At 46.4% G+C, this 19,105-nt stretch overlaps 2 protein-coding genes across 3 annotated transcripts in view; one reads left to right on the forward strand and one right to left on the reverse strand.

The window, feature by feature from the left end:
• Window positions 1-19,105, reverse strand: part of UTP3 (UTP3 small subunit processome component) — a 143,247-nt gene that overhangs the window by 20,129 nt on the left and 104,013 nt on the right. The gene's annotated exons all lie outside the window — the stretch shown is intronic.
• Window positions 3,231-19,015, forward strand: GRSF1 (G-rich RNA sequence binding factor 1). 2 transcript variants are annotated; one of them, XM_058667233.1, is made up of 10 exons: window positions 3,231-3,663; window positions 5,707-5,863; window positions 6,804-6,959; window positions 7,338-7,481; window positions 8,635-8,770; window positions 11,317-11,501; window positions 13,134-13,255; window positions 15,301-15,436; window positions 15,796-15,871; window positions 17,659-19,015. In XM_058667233.1, exons 1-9 carry the CDS (start codon window positions 3,331-3,333, stop codon window positions 15,843-15,845), a joined length of 1,419 nt encoding a protein of 472 aa, XP_058523216.1. In that variant the 5' UTR covers window positions 3,231-3,330; the 3' UTR covers window positions 15,846-15,871; window positions 17,659-19,015. The 2 variants fall into 2 exon arrangements, with proteins under 2 accessions (XP_058523216.1, XP_058523217.1); XM_058667234.1 differs by lacking the exon at window positions 3,231-3,663 and adding an exon at window positions 3,792-3,925.

The following is a 19,105-nucleotide window of genomic DNA, read 5'->3' on the forward strand; positions in this document are numbered from 1 at the left end:
TCTACGGAACCCAATAAACTTTTTTCTTTAATCTTGGATGACAAATAGCACTTTAATCACAGGTTACACAAATGGGCACCATTTCTTTATGACTCTTGACTACAATCCCTTTTCCTTTTGCCACCCTAGGCTTATTGACATCCATGGCTCATGATTTTTGGCTTCTTTCAAATGCAAAGAAGACCATGGGGTAGGACCCTGGGAGATGAGCTCAACTTCATTGCATATCAGAAGGGAGGTATGTCCACCTCTAAGAACTGAGGGGCACAGACAATAAAATGAGTTCTTTCATTTCTTTGCTAGGAATCAGAGGAGCGTCCACTTTCAGCCCTCTCCCAGCTATCCCAACGTGCTATTTTCAGCTCTAAGAACTTCCTTTGAACATTTTTCCTAGGCGTGGAAGGGAATTGCTTTTTTTCCTTGTCTTTACCCTACCCTAATCTAGAGTGTTTCCCCCAATTTAAATTCAGAAATTGTCAGAGAAGTAGGCTTACAACCTGCTAGTACTAGTTTGTGAGTGCCTGTAAGTGCTGTATGGTCATCCCAGGAGAACAATGCTCTATAATCAGTTTATTATGGAAAAAAGTAGGGAACTCTTCTATTTAAAGCTACTCTCAGCACCTACACATTGATTATGCATGTTTTTCTCCTGGTCAGAGTCCTTCCCAACATCAGTCAGCTTATTCTAGAGTCACAAACTTAATGTAAACAAAGCAAAACAAAACCCACTTTTGGCCTCTATTTCCTTTATGCTCAGTCCCTTTCTTCACCCATAAAAATCAAACTTCGTTGGCACTTCTTCCCTTTTCCTAAGGACTTTTTTTCATTTTTAAATATTTATTTACTTTTATTGGAAAGGCAGATATATAGAGAGCAGGAGAGACAGAGAGGAAGACCTTCTGGTCGCTGGCTTCAACGGCTGGAGCTGAGCTGATCCAAAGCCAGGAGCGTCTTCTCGGTCTCCCACACCATTGCAGGGTCTCAAGACTTTGGGCCGTCCTCAACTGCTTTCCCAGGCCACAAGCAGGGAGCTGGATGGGAAGCAGGGCTGCTGGGATGCCTATGTGGTTTCCCAGTGCGTGCAAGCTAGGCTACCGCGCAGGACCAGAATTCCTGACTGTTGCAGAGGAGGAAGTTTCTCTCTAATATTTTACAGGATCGAACTACTCACATCTTTTCCAGTTCCCTGCTTTCCAACGGAATAGTTTTTCTGAGAAACAGAGTTTCTTACCTAAAAGTAATGGCAGTAAGTTCACTTTAAAGGCAATAACTTAAAATATCTAAAACAACAGAAACAAAAAACCAAAACATAACCTATCGGAGTGTTGTTTTGGTTAGTTCTATTGGAGGCCTTATTGGTTTAAAATTAATACTGAAGTGATGACTGGAAAGATCACATTTTACTGCTAAATATTCCAACAAAAAATAATATTCTAGGGGTGCCAGCAGAGATTCAGCAATATTAAAAAATGTTCAGAGTCCAGCCTTGTGATACAGCAAGTTCAGCCACTGACTGCCAGACAGGCATGGTGAGGGGTGACTCAAACATTGGCCCTGAATCCCCCGCCATTTTGGACCTGGTACTATTTTATATATCTGGTTTTCCTAGGTCGGCTTCGTGTGCCCTTCAGATTCAAATTTTGCTCTGTGCCCATCCACTGTAACTTTGTAACCTTGTTCCCACGAATCAATCGCTGTAACATCATGGCGCAATACCCCCGACAGCCCTCTCCACCAACTCCTAATCCCCGCCCACCTACCAATCCCCTGAAGCTCCAACAATCCTACCCACCAATGCCTCATGCCCTAGAGAAACAGGCAGCTGCCTCTCTTCCCTTGGCATGCTGCCCCTTCCCCTGCCGGGGTCTTCCCCTGTCCCCATCCCTCTTCTCTTGCAGCCCCCTCCTGCTACCACGGCAGGAGATGGCCCGCCCTTCTAATGCTCCCTCTGTCTCAGCTCCCATCTCCAGCCTTCCGGAATAAAAGTCCTCCTAGGTACCTCACTGCATCTGGTATTTTGGTTTATTACGGCAAACTTATCCCGATAAGAGAACTTCGCTGTGCAAAAGGCTAACAGGCATCCCATCTAGAAGTGCAGGTTCCAGTTTCAGCAGCTCTGTGCCAGTCCAGGCTCTGCTAATGTGTTCTGGAAGGCAGTGGGACATGGCCCAAGTGCTTGGCCCCTGACGTCCATGTGGGAGACCAGTTTGGAGGTTCTGGTTCCTGGTTTCCAAGTGGTCAAATCCTGCCTTTTGGGGCATGCATGGCACATGCAAGGTATAACTTTTTACTATTTTGCCTTTAAAATGTACAATTTTTTTTAAAGATTTTTATATTGTTGGAAAGCCGGATATACAGAGGAGGAGGAGAGACAGAGAGGAAGATCTTCCGTCCGATGTTTCACTCCCCAAGTGAGCCGCAACGGGCCGGTATGCGCCAATCCGATGCTGGGAACCAGGAACCTCTTTCAGGTCTCCCACACAGGTGCAGGGTCCCAAAGGTTTGTGCCATCCTTGACTGCTTTCCCAGGCCACAAGCAGGGAGCTGGATGGGAAGTGGAGCTGCCGGGATTAGAACCAGCGCCCATATGGGATCCCGGGGCTTTCAAGGCGAGGACTTTAGCCGCCGGGCCACGCCGCCGGGCCCTCAAATATACAAATTTTTATTGCAATGGGGAAATCTCAACTGAACTTGAGCTGTGGTTATGCAACAAGGTGGAGGAATCCACCATGGTGGGAGGGTTTGGGGAGGGTTGGGGAGAACCCAAGTATCTATGTAATTGTGTCACATAATACAATGTAATTACTAAAGTTAAACAATAAATAATTAAAAAAAAAAAAAAAAGAAAGCTGTGGACGTTTCTCAAGTTCTAGAAGTTCAAGGAAATATTTCTATGATATTTTGCACAATAAATCTCCCTTTTTGTTAGTGTTTCCGTTTTAAACCGTGAGAACTCATTTATGTCACCTTTGGGGGTCATCAAACTTCCTCCAATATCATCCCGATGTCTATCCATCACCGCGATATCACATGCCTTCCTCAAAGGGCTCAGGTGCCGTTCGCGTCACCGGTCTGGGGGTGTGGGGTCCACTGCCTTCTTCCCCCGGGAAGGGGCAGCCGGGCGGTTCGCAGCTGGGCCCGGGAAGGCCCGCCCACGGGGCGGAGACCGGGCGGAGCGGCGCGCTCTCCTCCGCCTCCTGGCACCTCACCGCTTCCCCGGAGCCGGCGGCGCATGTGCCCGGCGTCCCCTCCCCGGCCCTGGATTCCACTTCCCCTTCGCTCGCGCTGCAGCGGCAGCCGCCTGCAGGCCCCGTGGCACCGCTGGAGTCCATGGCCGGGACGCGCTGGGTCCTCGGGGCGCTGCTCCGGGGCTGCGGCTGTAACTGCGGCAGCTGCCGGCGCTCCGGCGCCGCCTGCCTACCCTTTTATTCCGCCGCGGGCTCCTTCCCCTCCGGAGTCTCCGGCCGCCGTCGCCTGCTGCTGCTGCTCGGAGCCGCCGCCTCCCAGACCCGGGGCCTTCAACTCGGGCCCGCGCCCGCCGGGACACTGGCGGGCCCTGCCCCCGCGGCCACCTCCGCCGCCGCCGCGGCCGCCGCCGCCTACCCGGCCCTGCGCGCCCCTCTGCTGCCCGGGGCCGCGGGCCCGGCGCGGGGCTACAGCCAGGTACGTGGGCGCCGCGAGGGCCGCGCGCCGGAGCCCCCTTCCCGGCCGCGCGCACGCGCCGCACACCGGCCCCCTCCCCCTCTCCCGGTCCGCTCCGTCCTCCTATTGGGCCCGGGAACAAGGGACGCTCACCCAGGCCTCCCGATTGTTTTTTTTTTTTTTTTCTCCTTGTTTTGTTCTCTCTTTGAGTCTCTGGTCGGTTGGGCAAGTCTTAAGTGTGACTGGGGTAAATGTTGAGGCCTTGTTTCCCGCCGGGCCCATGGTAGGTTTGGTGAGGCTGCTGCAGACCGGCCTCCTTTCCTCCCCGCATCCCTCTCGCTTTCCACCCGCTGCTCGTCAAGTTGGGAAGCCGGACCCCGCGCCGGGTGGGGAGCTTCGGTGCAGCCGCCGCGCCGGGCCCCGGCCCCGGCCCCGGAGGGTTCACGCTCCCGGTGGCATGGGCCGGCCTGTCGGGGAGAAGCCTGGGCCCCGGCGCGCACTCCTTGCTCGTGTCCTCGGGCCACGGCGCACTGCTCCACTTTCCTGAAGGTCACCTCTGAGAACTCCCGCTTGCTGTGACGGAAGGCCCTTCAGGATTGCGGGTCTCGGGGAAGAACAGTTTGGGGAGCGTTTGATTCCGGGGGGATGGGGAGAGATTGCTGGGCTCGTGTGGGGCGGGGCGGGGGAATGCGCTTGTAGGGTCGAGGCCGCAATGTGGGGGTCCCAGGAGTTCAGTGCGCAAGGTTTTCCTGTTGAGAACTCCAATGGCAAATATTTGGCACCTCGTATGTGAGGCTGGGTGGCCTCTGCGAAGTGACTGCACACTTTGGACTGCTTGACCCTTCCTTCTGAGGTGTTTGTCTTGATTCGGTTTGTGCTTCTCTTTGAATTTATGGAAGCTGCGAGATTAATCAGCATGGCTGCTCTCTGCCAGGGGCTGAGCTAATTGATTTGAATTCTGGCCCAATACTTTGCTACTGCCCTTTTCTGTAAAGCTTGTCGTACTGCTTTTTGGAAGGCTGGGAAAACGGGGGAAGTTGCCTTAAAACAAACAACCCCCTTCGCCAAGTGAACCTCAGCGAGTCACCTGCTCTTATTTTTTTCTTTTCTGTAAAATTGAGGACAGTGGTAGAATCTGTTGAGCATCTCCCAGTACTGCGCCTTAGACGCAGCGCTGGCATGCATGCTTGGTTCCTTAGTAAGAGGAGAAATCCTGAGACAGGGCTTGGGGGTGTGGGGCGTCAGGGTGTTGCTGCGCTTTCCTGTTTTCTGAGCTCTGTGGATGTGTGTTAAGCTTCTGGTGGCCTCGCACTGCTGCTGGCTGTGGTCGTTTTTGATGCCCCCCCTCCCCCCGTGTTGAGCCGTTCTGGGGTACCAGCTGATAGGTCAGTCTGCTGGGCATCCTGGCCCTGCGATTACCCGCTGCATTGTGTTTACGTTCCCCCTGGCTGCCTGGCAGAGGGCGCGGGGTGAGCCCAGGCTCCAGGCCTTGTGCGGCATCCTCCCGAGGTCCTTCTGCCAGCTCATTTTCTTTGGCTCCAAGCGCGTGTAGTTGCCGTTTTCCAAATGGACCTTGGTTCTTGTGGCTGCGTTCCCCGCCTATCCCGCTGTAATGCCCTGTCTTGTGTACATGTGGTATCCCATCTTGATGCTTTCGTTAGTGCTGTGCTTTATAGTCCTTCTTACTGGAAACCTTAGTTACAGCCCTTAACGTGTGTTGTCTCATATGCTTGGCAAGATATTAATCTCTCTTGGAGAGAGGGGAGTCTAATGAGCTTTGTGTGTAAGTGGCTCCCAGCTAACTTGTAGTATCTCAGTTAAACGTGAGAGGTGTAATTTGAGGCTGATGAATTTTAAAATTTATGGCCTGCCAGATCACAAGAATATGCTTACCTCTTGAGTTAGGATGTACATTTGAAGCCAAAAAAGGGCCTGTTTAGTTGGGGAAGTTTACTTGCTGTTTCTGAAATGTTACTAATATGTAGAGCATTCATTTGCAGAAATCAGCATTTTTCCAAGTAGGTTGTCAGGCACATTTTTACATGTCTTCGTTTGTCTCGGAAGGAGTCCAAACCCACCTACCTGGAAGACCTTCCGGCCCTGCCCGAGTATGACCTGGCCCCGCCCAAGCTGGGAGAGGAAGTGGATGATGTTTTTCTCATTCGTGCTCAAGGGTTACCGTGGTCCTGCACCATGGAAGACGTGATGAACTTCTTCTCAGGTATGTTTTAATTGTGTGACTTTATGGGAGTCGAAGGGAATACTGTGAGATCCCTTCAGGTGTGCTGTGGGCGATTTGCTTGGTGACTGGGAATGGTTTTATGCTGGCTGCTACCCTCGTCCAAACGGGACACCACGGGTTCCGTCTGGTCTGTATTTGCCAGGTTGTTAAGTGAATACAGTAAAAGTGTTTGCTTTTAAAACTGTGCTATAAAAGCAGTTTTCTCTTGTTTTAATATGAACATATCAGAAAGCTGCACCTGTTCATGAGAATACTGGATTAAGAGTAGTCTTTCTGTGGTATATCCATTTAGAATGCAAAATCACTTAATACCAAATGGTGGAGATCCCTGTATCACGGGTTTTGACATGATAAAATCTGTGTTGTTAATTTCTATATTTGTGACTCTTTAATTTGATCTTCAAGAGATTTTCAGAAGGTGCCACTGTAAACTGGTGTAAAATAGTACAGTGTATTAACTACCACACTTTGTGTAGTCTTACGTTTGAATTATTCCCGTCGTAAGAGGTGCACTAGGGGCTGCCCGTTCCTTCCTTCTGCAAAGGGGGTGCGGGGTAAAATGTGGTAGCAAAGCTATTCTTAGAGGAGGTGCTTCAGAAGCCTGTGGTTCTGACTTTGAAGGAAGACGGCCATGCAGCAGCCCAAGCACATTTAAATCCTGTTAAGTGATATGAACTGATGGAGAAGCACTGGCAAGGACTTGTGCATTTTGTGATTGGCCAGGAAAGCCTCCGTGCCAAGCTGAACTTACCTTTTCTGCTTGGCACGTTGTAGAGACTCCGACCTCACAGCATTTGGATGACTTCAGAGATGGAAGTTGTGTAAGGAGTATGACAGGCGTTTCTGGAAAATTGCATTCTAGCCACTTCTGAATTTGAGCTGAAAGTTTGCTTTTCATTGATTTTACATTCACTTTCAGACTGCAGAATCCGGAATGGTGAGAATGGAATACATTTCCTCTTAAACAGAGATGGGAAGCGAAGGGGTGATGCCTTAATCGAAATGGAGTCTGAGCAGGATGTGCAGAAAGCCCTGGAGAAGCACCACATGTACATGGGCCAGCGTTACGTGGAAGGTGTGTGAAGGGAAGTTCTGACTTGGCAAGAGTGGTTCCATGTTTGTGCTTTTCAGAGATGTTTTCGTTTAGTCCCAAGCAGTAGTGAAGTTGTTAGATATTTTGAGGAAGTTGACCAAATTGTCTTGAGAGTTGAGTGTCCGGCACACCTGCCTGCCTTGTGAGAGTGCCTGAGTTCAAGAGCAGTGGCTGCTCGTTGTCCAGGTTCCTAATGGCCATCTTAGGTAGCCGGTACCCAGGTGCTCAGGTCCCTGGGGGCCACATAGGACACCTTAGTCATTAGATAATTCACCAAGTGGTAATACAGATTTGATTTTAAAAATAGCCTCTTCCTTTGTTCTGTGAACTTTACACTCACGTTGTGCCTTTTCTGCGTAGTGTATGAGATTAACAACGAAGATGTGGATGCCTTGATGAAGAGCCTGCACGTCAGATCTTCGCCTGTGGTGAATGATGGCGTGGTCCGTTTGCGAGGACTGCCTTACAGTTGCAATGAGAAAGACATCATAGACTTCTTTGCAGGTGTGTCTGACTTACTCTAATGTGTGGGCGTGTCATTTTTTGCTCATTTCCCTGTAATTATCTCCTGTATTTTATTGTGTCAGCTCTTTAGGAATTATTAATTTTCAAAATAATCGCTATTAAAGAAAATATCTCATGACAGGAGGCCCTGCTTGAGACGGTAGCGACTTCTTGGCTTCAAAGTGTTATCTAACGCCTACTATAATTAGTTATGATAATGTTAGCCTCAGTCTCCATTTAGGGTGCTTCAGAAAGTTCATGGAAAAATGAAAATAGGAGATTAAGTTATTTTGGTGCAGCTTCATGCATGCTTTTTATCGTAATATGTGTTTCCCCTAAACTTTTTTTTTTTCAAGATTTATTTATTTTTATTGGAAAGGCAGATATACAGAGAGGAGGAGAGACAGAGAGGAAGATCTTCCATCTGATGGTTCACTCCCCAAGTGACTGCAACGGGCGCAGCTGAGCTGATCCAAAACCAGGAGCCAGGACCTCTTCCAGGTCTTGCACATGGGTGCAGGGTTCCAAACCTTTGGGCCATCTTCGACTGCTTTCCCAGGCCACAAGCAGGGAGGTGGATGGGAAGCGGGGCCACCAGGATTAGAACCAGGGCCCATATGGGATCCCAGCACGTTCAAAGCGAGCACTTTAACCACTACGCTCTTGCGCTGGGCCTTCCCATAAACTTTTTGAAGAACCCTTTTGTGCATGGATTTCACAAGATTTTTGCATCAAAGTCAACTTACTGTGATTCCCTCTTCCATGAGCTTTTTGAAGTACGCCTTTGCTTACTGATGGAATATGTTCTGTGAAAGGTGTGCCTGGGGGCTTTCTTCATTAGTGAGCATAGAGCAGTGTGCTCACATGGAGATGGCTCTGACGTCACTAGGCAGGGATCTTATGGGACCAGTGTCCTGTGCTGTTGTGTTTATGGGGTGGTTAGTATGTGAGCAATGGATAGGTGTGTGTTTTAGAGGGGCCGTTTAGACACCAGACATTTTGGAAATGCAGGTATTAAATTCTGGCTATCCTATCTGAGTACATCTAGCTTTAGGACAAGCAAAACAATATGTAGGTTCTCTTAATTATGTTAGTTTTAAGATAAAAACCATTTCTGTTAGCACTAATTTGTAGTAATTTTTGAGTATCCTAGGTCTCAATATAGTAGACATCACTTTTGTGATGGACTACAGGGGAAGAAGAAAAACAGGGGAGGCGTATGTGCAGTTTGAAGAGCCTGAGATGGCCAACCAAGCCCTGCTGAAACACAGGGAAGAAATTGGGAACCGGTGAGTGAAGGGGAGCCTGTTTGTTGGTGGCAGAAGTTCTGCAGGTCAGCTGATGCGTGGACTGGAACAAGAATGCAAAATTCCCCAAGTGCTGCCGAGTGGGGAGGGGAGGCTTCTGAGCTGTCGATGCCTGTCACTTGGAATAACAAATGATAGCATCTGTTATATTTGTTTGATCTTTCTTTTCAGTATGCATCTCAAAACGCCATTGTCTTACATAAGCACTATGATCATGTCTAAAGAGTCAGCAGTTACCTAATAGTCTACAATAAAACGTTCCCACATGGCACCAAAAATACTTTTTTTTACAGTTGGTTTAGAAATCTGCGTTCACATGTTGCATTTAATTGTTGTCTCTAATTTCTTTTGTAAACTGGAGCATATTTCCTTTATTTATTCCCTTCCCCTCTTTTTTTTTTTCCCAAGATTTATTTTTTTAAGTTTTATTTGCAAGGCATATTTACAGAGAAACGGAGAGACAGAGACCTTCCATCTGCTGACTAATTCCTCAGATGGCTGCAGTGGCTGGAAGCTGAGCTGCTCAGGAGCCTAGAGCTGCTTTCTGGGTCTCCCACAAGAGTAAAGGTCCCAAGGACTTGAGTGATTCTCTGCTTCTTGCCAGGCCACAAGGCAGGGAAGTGGATGGGAAGTGGAGCACCTGGGACATGAACTAGAGCTCACTGTGGATGCTGGTGCGACAGGTGGAGGATTAGCATGTTGTGCTGCTGTGCTGCCCCCACCCCTTCTCTGTTGAAATGCACTTGGCGTTGGAAGAAGTTGGGTCTGCTGTTGTGTACTGTGTCTCATGTCACACCAGTTGGGATGCAAATAATGATGGAGGTAGTTTGAGTTTGAACTTTACTTTTTGAAATGTAGAAGATGCCAAAAAAAATTTTTTAAAAGGTTTATTTTTATTACAAAGTCAAATATACAGAGAGGAGAAGAGACAGAGAGGAAGATCTTCCGTCCGATGATTCACTCCCCAGGTGACCGCAACGGCCGGTGCTGTGTCGATCCGAAGCTGGGAACCAGGAACCTCTTCCTGGCCTCCCACATGGGTGCAGGGTCCAAGGCTTTGGGCCGTCCTCGACTGCTTTCCCAGGCCACAAGCAGGGAGCTGGATGGGAAGTGGGGCTGCCGGGATTGGAACCGACGCCCCAATGGGATCCCGGGGCGTTCAAGGCGAGGACTCTAGCCACTAGGCCACGCCACCAGGCCCCAGAAGATGCCAAATTTTTAATCATTGTTTTGCTGCTTTCTACTCTTTTTACTCATAAAAAGGTGTGTCAGGTCTTTTCAGAAGAAATGCTCATTTAATCTTTGTTAAATATTTTTTTTTTTTTTTATTGGAAAGACAGATATACAGAGAGGAGGAGAGACAGAGAGGAATATCTTCCATCCGATGGTTCACTCCACAAATGGCTGTAGCTGCTGGAGCTGAGCCAATCGAAAGCCAGGAGCCAGGAGCTTCTTCGAGGTCTCCCATGTAGATGTAGGGTCCCAAGGCTTTGGGCCATCCTCTGACTGCCTTCCCAGGCCATAAGCAAGGAGCCAGATGGGAAGTGGAGCAACTTGGGTCATGAACTGGCACCCATATGGGATCCTGGCCGGTGCTTAAAGATAGGATTAGCCAGTGGAGCCACTGTGCCAGGCCCAATCTTTAGTAGTCTGTAAATGAAAAATAATTTCACAGTTGACATGTAACAGCTTAGCCTCGAAAAGCAGTGTTGAGAAAAATCTGATTCTAAAGTGTGGATTTAATGGCTAGTCCTTTTGCTGCTGCGACAGCTAGTCAGCATGACCGTTCATGGTTCTTCAGCTTTATCCTGAAGTTCTTGGGAAGTCATGTCTCACACTGTGGTTTTTTGTATGTCATAAGAGCACTGCTCATGGAATTGAATTCCAAGACTCCTATAGATTATTAACGTGTGTGTGTGTGTCGGGGTGGAGGGCTTCTTGCAGGTGCTTTTCTAAGCACGTAATTGGCCTCGCAGAGTTATTCACATGGAGCAAAACAGGGCTTAACAAATACTATGCAAATATGTTTGAAGGAGCTGGTTTTGGGGCAGCCCACTCTGTGGGCACCGGTTTGTGTTCTGGCTGTTCTGCTTCTGATCCAGTTCCCTACTAATGACCTGGGAAAAACAGCGAGGATGGCCCGGGCGCTTGAGCCCCTGCATCATGGGAGACCCAGCTGAACTCCAGGTTCCTGCCTCCCGCCTGGTACGGGCTTGCTTGCTGTGGCCATTTGGAGAGTAAATGAGCAGGTGGAAGAATTCTGGTTTTCCCCTCTCTCTATTTCTGTAACCCTCCCTTTTAAGTAATTTTTCTAAAAATCATTAAAAGATGTATTTTAAGAAAACTGTTACTTTTAGAACCTCAGTGACCTACTGTCATGGGCTTAAGGTCTGTTTCTATTGTCAGTTTGGAAACTTGCGTTTCTAAGCTGTTGGAAATGTAACAGATGCATGTTTGTTTTAAATCCTTTCATTGTAAAGTTAACTGTCCGTCATCACTCACGCCTGCTCATGTTTGCTTTGACATAGATATATAGAGATATTTCCAAGCAGAAGGAATGAAGTTCGAACACATGTTGGCTCTCATAAGGGGAAGAAAGCTGCATCCTCTCCCACTGCGAAGTTTATCACGGAGCCAGAAGTGGTCTTTGAAGAACAGGAAGTGAATGAGGATGTTCGTCCCATGACAGCTTTTGAAAGTGAGAAGGAGATAGGTAATCTTGCATCTCCTTACACTGATCTTAGGTATTTTGCTTTTTGTTAAAAAGCTGTTTTCTTTAGGATCATGTGGTATGAAATGATAAGACGATATGGCAAGGTAACTGAGTTATAGATTAGATGTAGTCAGTTGTCTCTGTGGTGAATACTTTGAATAAATGCAGGATGTAACTATTCAGTTAGTTTTATTTTTATGATTTTTTTTTTTTTTTCAGGATTTGTTTGAGAAGTGATGTGAGAAAGAGATCTTGCATGTGCTGGTTCAGTCCCCACCTGGCCCTAATGGCTGAAGCTGGCCTAGGCTGAAGCCAGAAGCCCTGAGCTGCAGTGGGTGGCCCATAGGTGATGGGGCCCAGGCCCGTCATCGGGGAGCTGAGCTGGCAGCCGAGCAGCCAGGCCTCTAGGGAACATTGAGATGTGAGATGCTAGCTTTTCAGGTGGTAGCTTCATTCACAGCCCTGTGATGCTGGCTCCTGGTTAGCTATATTTTTGCTTGAATCATTTTGTGGGCTGTAGATCAAAAGCTTGATAATAAAAATGAATACAAAGAAGTAAAATGACAGCATTTAAACTAAAGAGGGTTGAGGATCTAGGTAGAGACCGGGAATATTTACTGAAGTATGAATTGTTATTTACTTCTGGATTTTATTCCCCCTTTGATTCCTGATTCAGCGTAAATTGAAATCTTGGTCTTGGAAGGTTGGTAAATATGTTTCTAAGATTGATTCATTTCGAGTGGAGCTGCAGATTTCACTGAGAGGGCTTCCATCTGCTTGCTTACTCCCCAGATGGACATAGCAGCCAGAGCTGAGTTGATTTGAAGCCAGGAACTTTTTCCTGGTCTCCTGTGGGTGCAGGGGCCCAAGGACTTTAGCCATGCTTCACTACTTTCTCAGGTCGTAAACAGGGAGCTGGATCAGAGGTGGAGCAGCTGGGACATGAGCCAGAGCCCATATTGGAGGCTGACTCTGCTAGCGGAGGATTAGCGTATAGCGCTACCATGTTGGCCCTGATAAAGACCTTCTAAACTCATGCTCAGGGATTTCTGTCTCATTGCTTAGTATTAATTCTTTTTTTTGGGGGGGGAGGGTGCATATAACCCAGAAAGCTTTCTCTTGCTTTTATAGTATAACTCATAATATTTTACTTTTGCTCTGTAGTTACAGAAAGCTAAGTTATTAGTGTGATGATGGTTGCAGATACTAAATGCTTATGGCTGTTTAGGTGATGTTTGCTAAGCAGAAGAAATTTCATATTTTTTTTTTTAAATGTTTGAAAAACGGAGTTGCAGAGAGAAGAGAGATTGAAATTTAGCGGCTCTACGAGACCGAAGCCAGGAGCCCAGAGCTGTTTATGGGTCTCCCATGTGGGTTTGCGGGTCCAAACACTTGGCTGTTTTTTTTCCCAAATATATTAACAGGGAGTTGAATCAGAAGTGGAGCCGCCAGGACCTGACGATGCCCATATGAGATGCCAAAAGTGCAGTTGGAGGTTTACCCACTCATTTGGGCTTTACTAGTCCAGGAGGAATTGAGAGGTTTTGACATAAATGTCTAGCGTGAGGATGATGTGTTAGGAACCCTTGGAGTTGTTAGGGTCATCACAGTGGTTTTTGTTCCGTTTCTCAGAACTGCCTAAGGAGGTTTCCGAAAAGCTCCCCGAGCCTGTGGACTTGGTGACTGCACCTTCACTGCATTTTGTCCACATGAGAGGACTGCCCTTCCAAGCCAACGCCCAGGACATTATAAATGTAGGTGGCACTGTTTGAACAACTTCTAACCTTGCACTGTGTTAATTGGCACTGTGTTAATTCGGGGGAGCCTAGAGCAGACCACACAGGCTCTGCAATCTGAGCGGTAACAGTGTCTCCCTGCCGGCAGAGGCTTGTTTTATTTTCTGTGTTTCAAAGTGTGGGTTTTTATTATTGTTATTGTATTTTAAAGTCAGAAAAGTCTTAGAGGATAAGATGGAAGGAGAGGGACAGTTTGCTGTCTCATTCATTTGTGCATTCCCCTAAATGCTTGTAACCGGAGGGACTGAAGCTGGGAACCAGGAACTCAGTTCACATCTCATGTGGGTGCTGGGAGCCCAGTGTTTGAGCCGTCACAGGTGCGTCCTTGAGTCTGCGTTAACAGACGCTCCGCTGTGGGATGTAGGTGTCCTCATGGACATCATAGCTGCTGGGTTACATCCCTCAATGCCCTGTTCGTGTTAAGATTAGGAAATAGAGAGTCAGATCCGCAGTTCATCACAACTCAGTTATGTAGTAGACAAGAATCTGGTGGTACTATTTTTTTCTTCAAGATTATTTTTATTTGAAAGAGTTACAGAGAGAGAGAGAGAGAGAGAGAGAGAGAGAGAGAGAGAGAGATTGTCCATCTGCTGGATCATTCCCACATGACCACAATGGCTGGAGCAAAAACCAGGAGCCAGGAACATTCCCTGCATCTCCCGTGTGGGTTTAGGGTCCCGAGGACTTGGGCCATCTTCCACTGCTTTCCCAAGCCGTAAGCAGGAAGCTGGATTGGAAGTGGCACAGCGAAGACAAACTTGGCACCCAAGCATCTGGTACTTCTAAATGCCTATATTTTCACTGGGTACCATGTGGCTTGCTTGCAACATCTGTATGAAATGAAAAAAGTAAAATAGAAAAGCCCTTGATTTTTTGAACTTGAGGACATGAAGTCTTAGTAATGGGACCTCTTTTTCATTATTTCATAAAGTCTACTAGCAATAATACCCTGTTTTTTCCCCCAGGGTTATGTATTCATTTGGAAGAGCTGCAGAGAAAGGGAGGAGCAGGGCTGGGCCAGGCAGCAGCCAAGAGCTTCCTCCAGGTAGTTCTTGTCCATATCGGGACCTCAGCCACTGGGTCCTTGCTGCTGTTTTCCCTTAGTAGGGAGCTGGGTTGGCAGAACAGCATGACATGAACTGGTGCCCATATGGGTCTCAGCAGTGCAGGCAGTGGCTTAACTCTGCCACAAGGCCAGCCCCGGGAATCGTGCCTTAAATTGCACTTACAAATTTTTGTTTTAATTTGTCTTTATTGAAAAGTCAGATATACAGAGAGGAGGAGAAACAAAGAGGAAGATCTTCTGTTTGCTGATTCACTCACCAAGTGGCCTCATCGGCCAGAGCTGTGCCGATCTGAAGCCAGGAGCTAGGCACTTCCTCTGGGTCTCCCACGCGGGTGCAGGGTCCCAAGGCTTTGGGCTGTCCTTGACTGCTTTCCCAGACCACAAGCAGGGAGCTGGATGGGAAGCGGGGCCGCAGGTACCAGAACTGGCACCCGCATGGGTTCCTAGTGTGTGCAAAGCAAGAACTTTAGCCGCTAGGATAATGTACCGGGCCCCAAATTGTACATTTTTATGAAAGCATTATGCTGTGTTGCTTTGGTTTTTAATCATGACTGCTCAAGTGTGATAGCAGTGTTTATATAGCACTGGTAGGATAGGAATCTCTCAGGCTTATGTCTCATTACAAAAATGGGTAAGAGTTAATCATGGTAAAAAGTTAAGCATATTTGATGGGCGTTCGTGAGCAAGAGGAACGATGTGTGTGGGAAGTCATGGAAGTGGTCCTTGTTGGCTCCCGAGCTGTGAGCCGTTTGTGCAGTGATTGTAGCGCAGTGTCCTTGAGAGCAGACCCTTGAAATGTAACCCCGAGTTCTGAGAAAGGGAGGTCAGAGGAGCTAGTAGGAGTAGGCTGTCCGAAAAGCCGCTGGTGGGGCTGCGGGTCGGGGGAGGAGAGGCGCGCAGGGACTTGGTGTCACTCTGGCTGGCCCTTGTGCCTCAGTTTTTCGCGCCGCTGAAGCCGGTGAGGATCACCATGGAGTACAGCTCCAGCGGGAAGGCCACCGGGGAGGCCGACGTGCACTTCGACAGCCACGAGGACGCCGTGGCCGCCATGCTCAAGGACCGGTCCCACGTCCGTGAGTACGCCGTCCCCTGCTGGCCAGGCGCCGCACCACTGTCTGCCTACTGTGACTCCTGGGAATTGACCCGCAAATTTTTCTTTGGAAAATACAGGATGAAACACCAAGTATTGTAGTGAAAAACACTTTCTCACCTGTTAATTAGCCTGCATGTTTTAATTCAGAGCGAGGTAGAAGTTTCATTGTTGTCTTTTTTGTTTCCTTTTCATTTTCAGTTACAGAATGGAAAGGGCAAAAAATTTGGGTTATTTTCTGAACTAAAAGATTCCAGTGTGTGTGTGTGTGTTTTCATTTTTCCTTTTTGACCTTTTAAAGCTAATGTTTTTTTGCTCTGTTCTGTCTTTAATTTTTCTCAGATCACAGATATATTGAGCTCTTCCTAAATTCATGTCCAAAAGGAAAATAAAACTTCCAGGGACTCCGCATAATAAGGTAAATTTCAGAGGTGTGATTATTTTGAATTGATAACGGTTGTAATATGGTGGCAGCAGCTTTGTTCAATAAAGGTCAGAGTCATTGCGATCATTGAAGCCTTAGTATAAAGTAAAACTCCTGGGCAATAGACTTGATTATGATGGTATAATGGCCTTACTTTCTTTTTAAATTTTTAAATTTTCGTTGAATTTGAGAAGCGGACAGAGACAGACATCTGACATTGGCTGGTTCTCTCCACCGAATGCCTGTGTGGGCCAAGGCTGGCCCATCCCTCATCAGCACTCCAGAATCGGCCCAGCTTTCCTGTGTGCCTGGGAAGGGCCCGACTCCTTGAGCTGTCCCCTGCTGCCTCTCACGGGCATACTGGCATGCGCTTCGACAGGGAACGCTGCCGTGCCAGGCAGCAGGTTTTTTTTTTTTTTTTTAAGACTTAGTTATTTATTCCACAGAGTTACAGAGAGAGGGGGAGAGACAGAAATATTCCAGTAGTTGGTTCACTTCCCACATGGAAGCAGTGGCCAGAGGTAGGCCAGGCCGAACCCAGTAGTCAAGAACTGCTGGGTCTCCCACTTGGATACTGAGGTCAAAACACACGCCATTAGCATGGAGCTGGTTTAGAAGTGGAGTAGCCAAGGCTTGAACCTGCACCCGTATGGGATCCCAGTGTTGCAGACTGTGGGTTAACATGCTGCACAGCAGCATCTTCATGGCTGTGGGAAATACCCCTGGAGAGTGGGCTTGAGCCTTATCCCTTTGTGGAATCTTTTCTTCATATTTTCTTAATTCCCAAGATTCATGATGCTGTATGGTGAAGTTATTGGAATGGGTGTTTGGCACAGCGTTTAAAGTCCCTCTGCATTGGTGCGCCTGGCCGTGAGCCCAGCGCTGCTTCTGCTCCCAGCTGCCTGCTGCTGAGGACCTTGGGAGGCAGCGGGCCATTATTCAAGTGCTTCAGGTGTGTGCCAGCCACGCGGGAGACCCACGCTGTTGCCTGGCTCCAGGCCTCTCAGCTTCCACTGCTGCAGGTGTTCAGGGAGGGAGTTGGTGGGTGACACTTTCTCCGCCTCAACTGATAAATGAATAGATGAAATTAAATTTTGAAACATATCTTTACTAGCTGCCATTCATAATATACTGTAAATGTGTCTTGCATTGGCTTTTCTTCTCACCAAAATTTAAGCTTTTTCCCTTAATTCTAAAATTTTTAAGATGTTTGAAATGATATGTGGGAAACCAGGGTGTGTCCTCAATACAACAAATTTACACCAGTGTGCTACTGTTTCCTTTTTTATTAAATGATGTTATAATGAAATATTTCATGTATGACTTATCTAAGTCATTTTGCTAAGTAACTTGATGTCTTTTCCATGTCTAAATACATGTTCTTTTGTCCCCTTTCCTGTAAAGTATTTTAATATAGAGCAGTCATTTTTCTGCTTGTAGTTACGGATTCTTCAGGACAGTTCACTGTAATGATGTAATGAAGACACATGAGCATTCTGACATTAATAAGTATCATGAGCTATTTTTGGATGTAAAGTCCCACAATTCCGTGGTGTTCTATATTTCTTTTAGCTAATTTTTATGTAAAATTTATGTTGTACTCTGTTCTGAAAGTCTGTCTTCATCCTAGGATGTGAACACTCACCTTAACTTTTTGAATTTTTTGGATGATTTGCACTTTATCAGAAAGGAAGTGTGAATGTGAATTTTAAGTGGTGTGGGAACACCTGTGGTCCTGTTTCATTTGGAGTTACTGTGTGACATTTTTGTTTCATTTTCAGGGTGAAACAAGAAGCATTTCATTTGCACATCCTTTTGGGACTTGGGATAGAATGTTCCAGTTTATTAGCAGCAACTGCTAGAGAAAGGGTTTTGGGTTTTTGGTTTAATTACTTCTAAGAAAAATTTAATAGTGAACTGTTTAGAAAGAGAAAGTTTGGGATTATGAAATAAACCATCAATTAAAACTTTTGTTTAAACTGTTCAGGATTTGATTTCAAAAACTGACCTTTATATGGTTTCAACAGTTTGTTTTGATAGAGGATATGTTACCAATTATGAAGACTACAGATTTTTATTTGGCACTGTTCTTTAAGATCTTCCTCCCATTTAAAATACTCTGTTTGAGATCTTGTTTTTTTACTCATGGATTAAGAACATAATACTATGATTCTCATGGAATAAAATAATGATTTATTTTAACCAAATGCACACCAAAGCAAAGGAAGGTTTCAGACCTTTGAACTGGTATTGTTTGGCAGAATATGATTAATTGTAGCTATATTTGATGACTTAAATAAGAATAGAAATTAAACAGACAGCAAATAAAAAACAAAAACCATGGTTTAGTGTAAATCATACAGTTTGACAGTTTTATGTCTTTAGAAGTGTTTTGCCTTTTTAAGCCTTGTGCTAAAGGCATTGAACATTGGTGCCTGTCTACTTAAGGGGAGATTCTAATCTCAACTTAAAAGCTGTCTAAAATGCCCATAACCCCCAATTTGTTGATTTTGGGTGAATCGAGTATGTGTGTTAGTCTTGAAATTGTGGAGTGATGTGTTAGCAGTACAGACTGGTGAGGACATTATGGCCTCACTTGAATTTAAACCAGCTCTAGATAGGAAAAAACAACATCTGAGTTCTCATTTGCTTTTTCCGTGGGGTCACACATCCCATGTTTTAGAACAAGTAGGGGTGCCTTGCTTAAATAAAAATAGCATTTAATGTATATTTGTGTACAAGGGCGTTTTGATTAAAGCTATACTTGGGTCACATTGTGGCAGTAGCTGCTACTTTAATATCAAACAGCTTGTGATTTAAATATTGGACAAAATGGCCGGCCTCCCAATGTAGTCCCTAATAAACTAGCTTTCCGTATACCTGTCTAGGACAATCCACGTCCTGTATACTGTGTTTGCTTTTTTCCTGACGCATGGTGACAATTGCCACCAGAACCAGGAGATGTGTCTTTGGTTCTTGAATTTGCCCAGATCTCTAAAAGGTGGTATCTGGAAGACAGACAGACAGATTGTGTCTTCTTTGCTGTACTATGTGACTGTCTTTAACTACCAGCTGAGATACAAAACCCCTGTATTGTAAGTTGTCAATAAATGAAGGCTTATTTCAGGTTGAAGATTACCTAAGAGTATTTATTTTTGGAGTGTGTGAGTCAACTGATTGTATTTCATTCCATCTTTCCTGATATATAGGAAAAATTAATTTTCAATC

Source organism: Ochotona princeps, chromosome 7, assembly GCF_030435755.1.
Source record: "Ochotona princeps isolate mOchPri1 chromosome 7, mOchPri1.hap1, whole genome shotgun sequence".
Taxonomy (NCBI): domain Eukaryota; kingdom Metazoa; phylum Chordata; class Mammalia; order Lagomorpha; family Ochotonidae; genus Ochotona; species Ochotona princeps.

Bases quoted from the DNA above. Each gene is read 5' to 3' on its own strand.
- GRSF1 (XM_058667233.1), top strand. From the start codon at position 3,331: ATGGCCGGGACGCGCTGGGTCCTCGGGGCGCTGCTCCGGGGCTGCGGC. The intron at 5,864-6,803 runs GTATGTTTTAAT...ATTCACTTTCAG, and splicing joins CGTGATGAACTTCTTCTCAG to ACTGCAGAATCCGGAATGGT. The intron at 11,502-13,133 runs GTAATCTTGCAT...TCCGTTTCTCAG, and splicing joins TGAAAGTGAGAAGGAGATAG to AACTGCCTAAGGAGGTTTCC.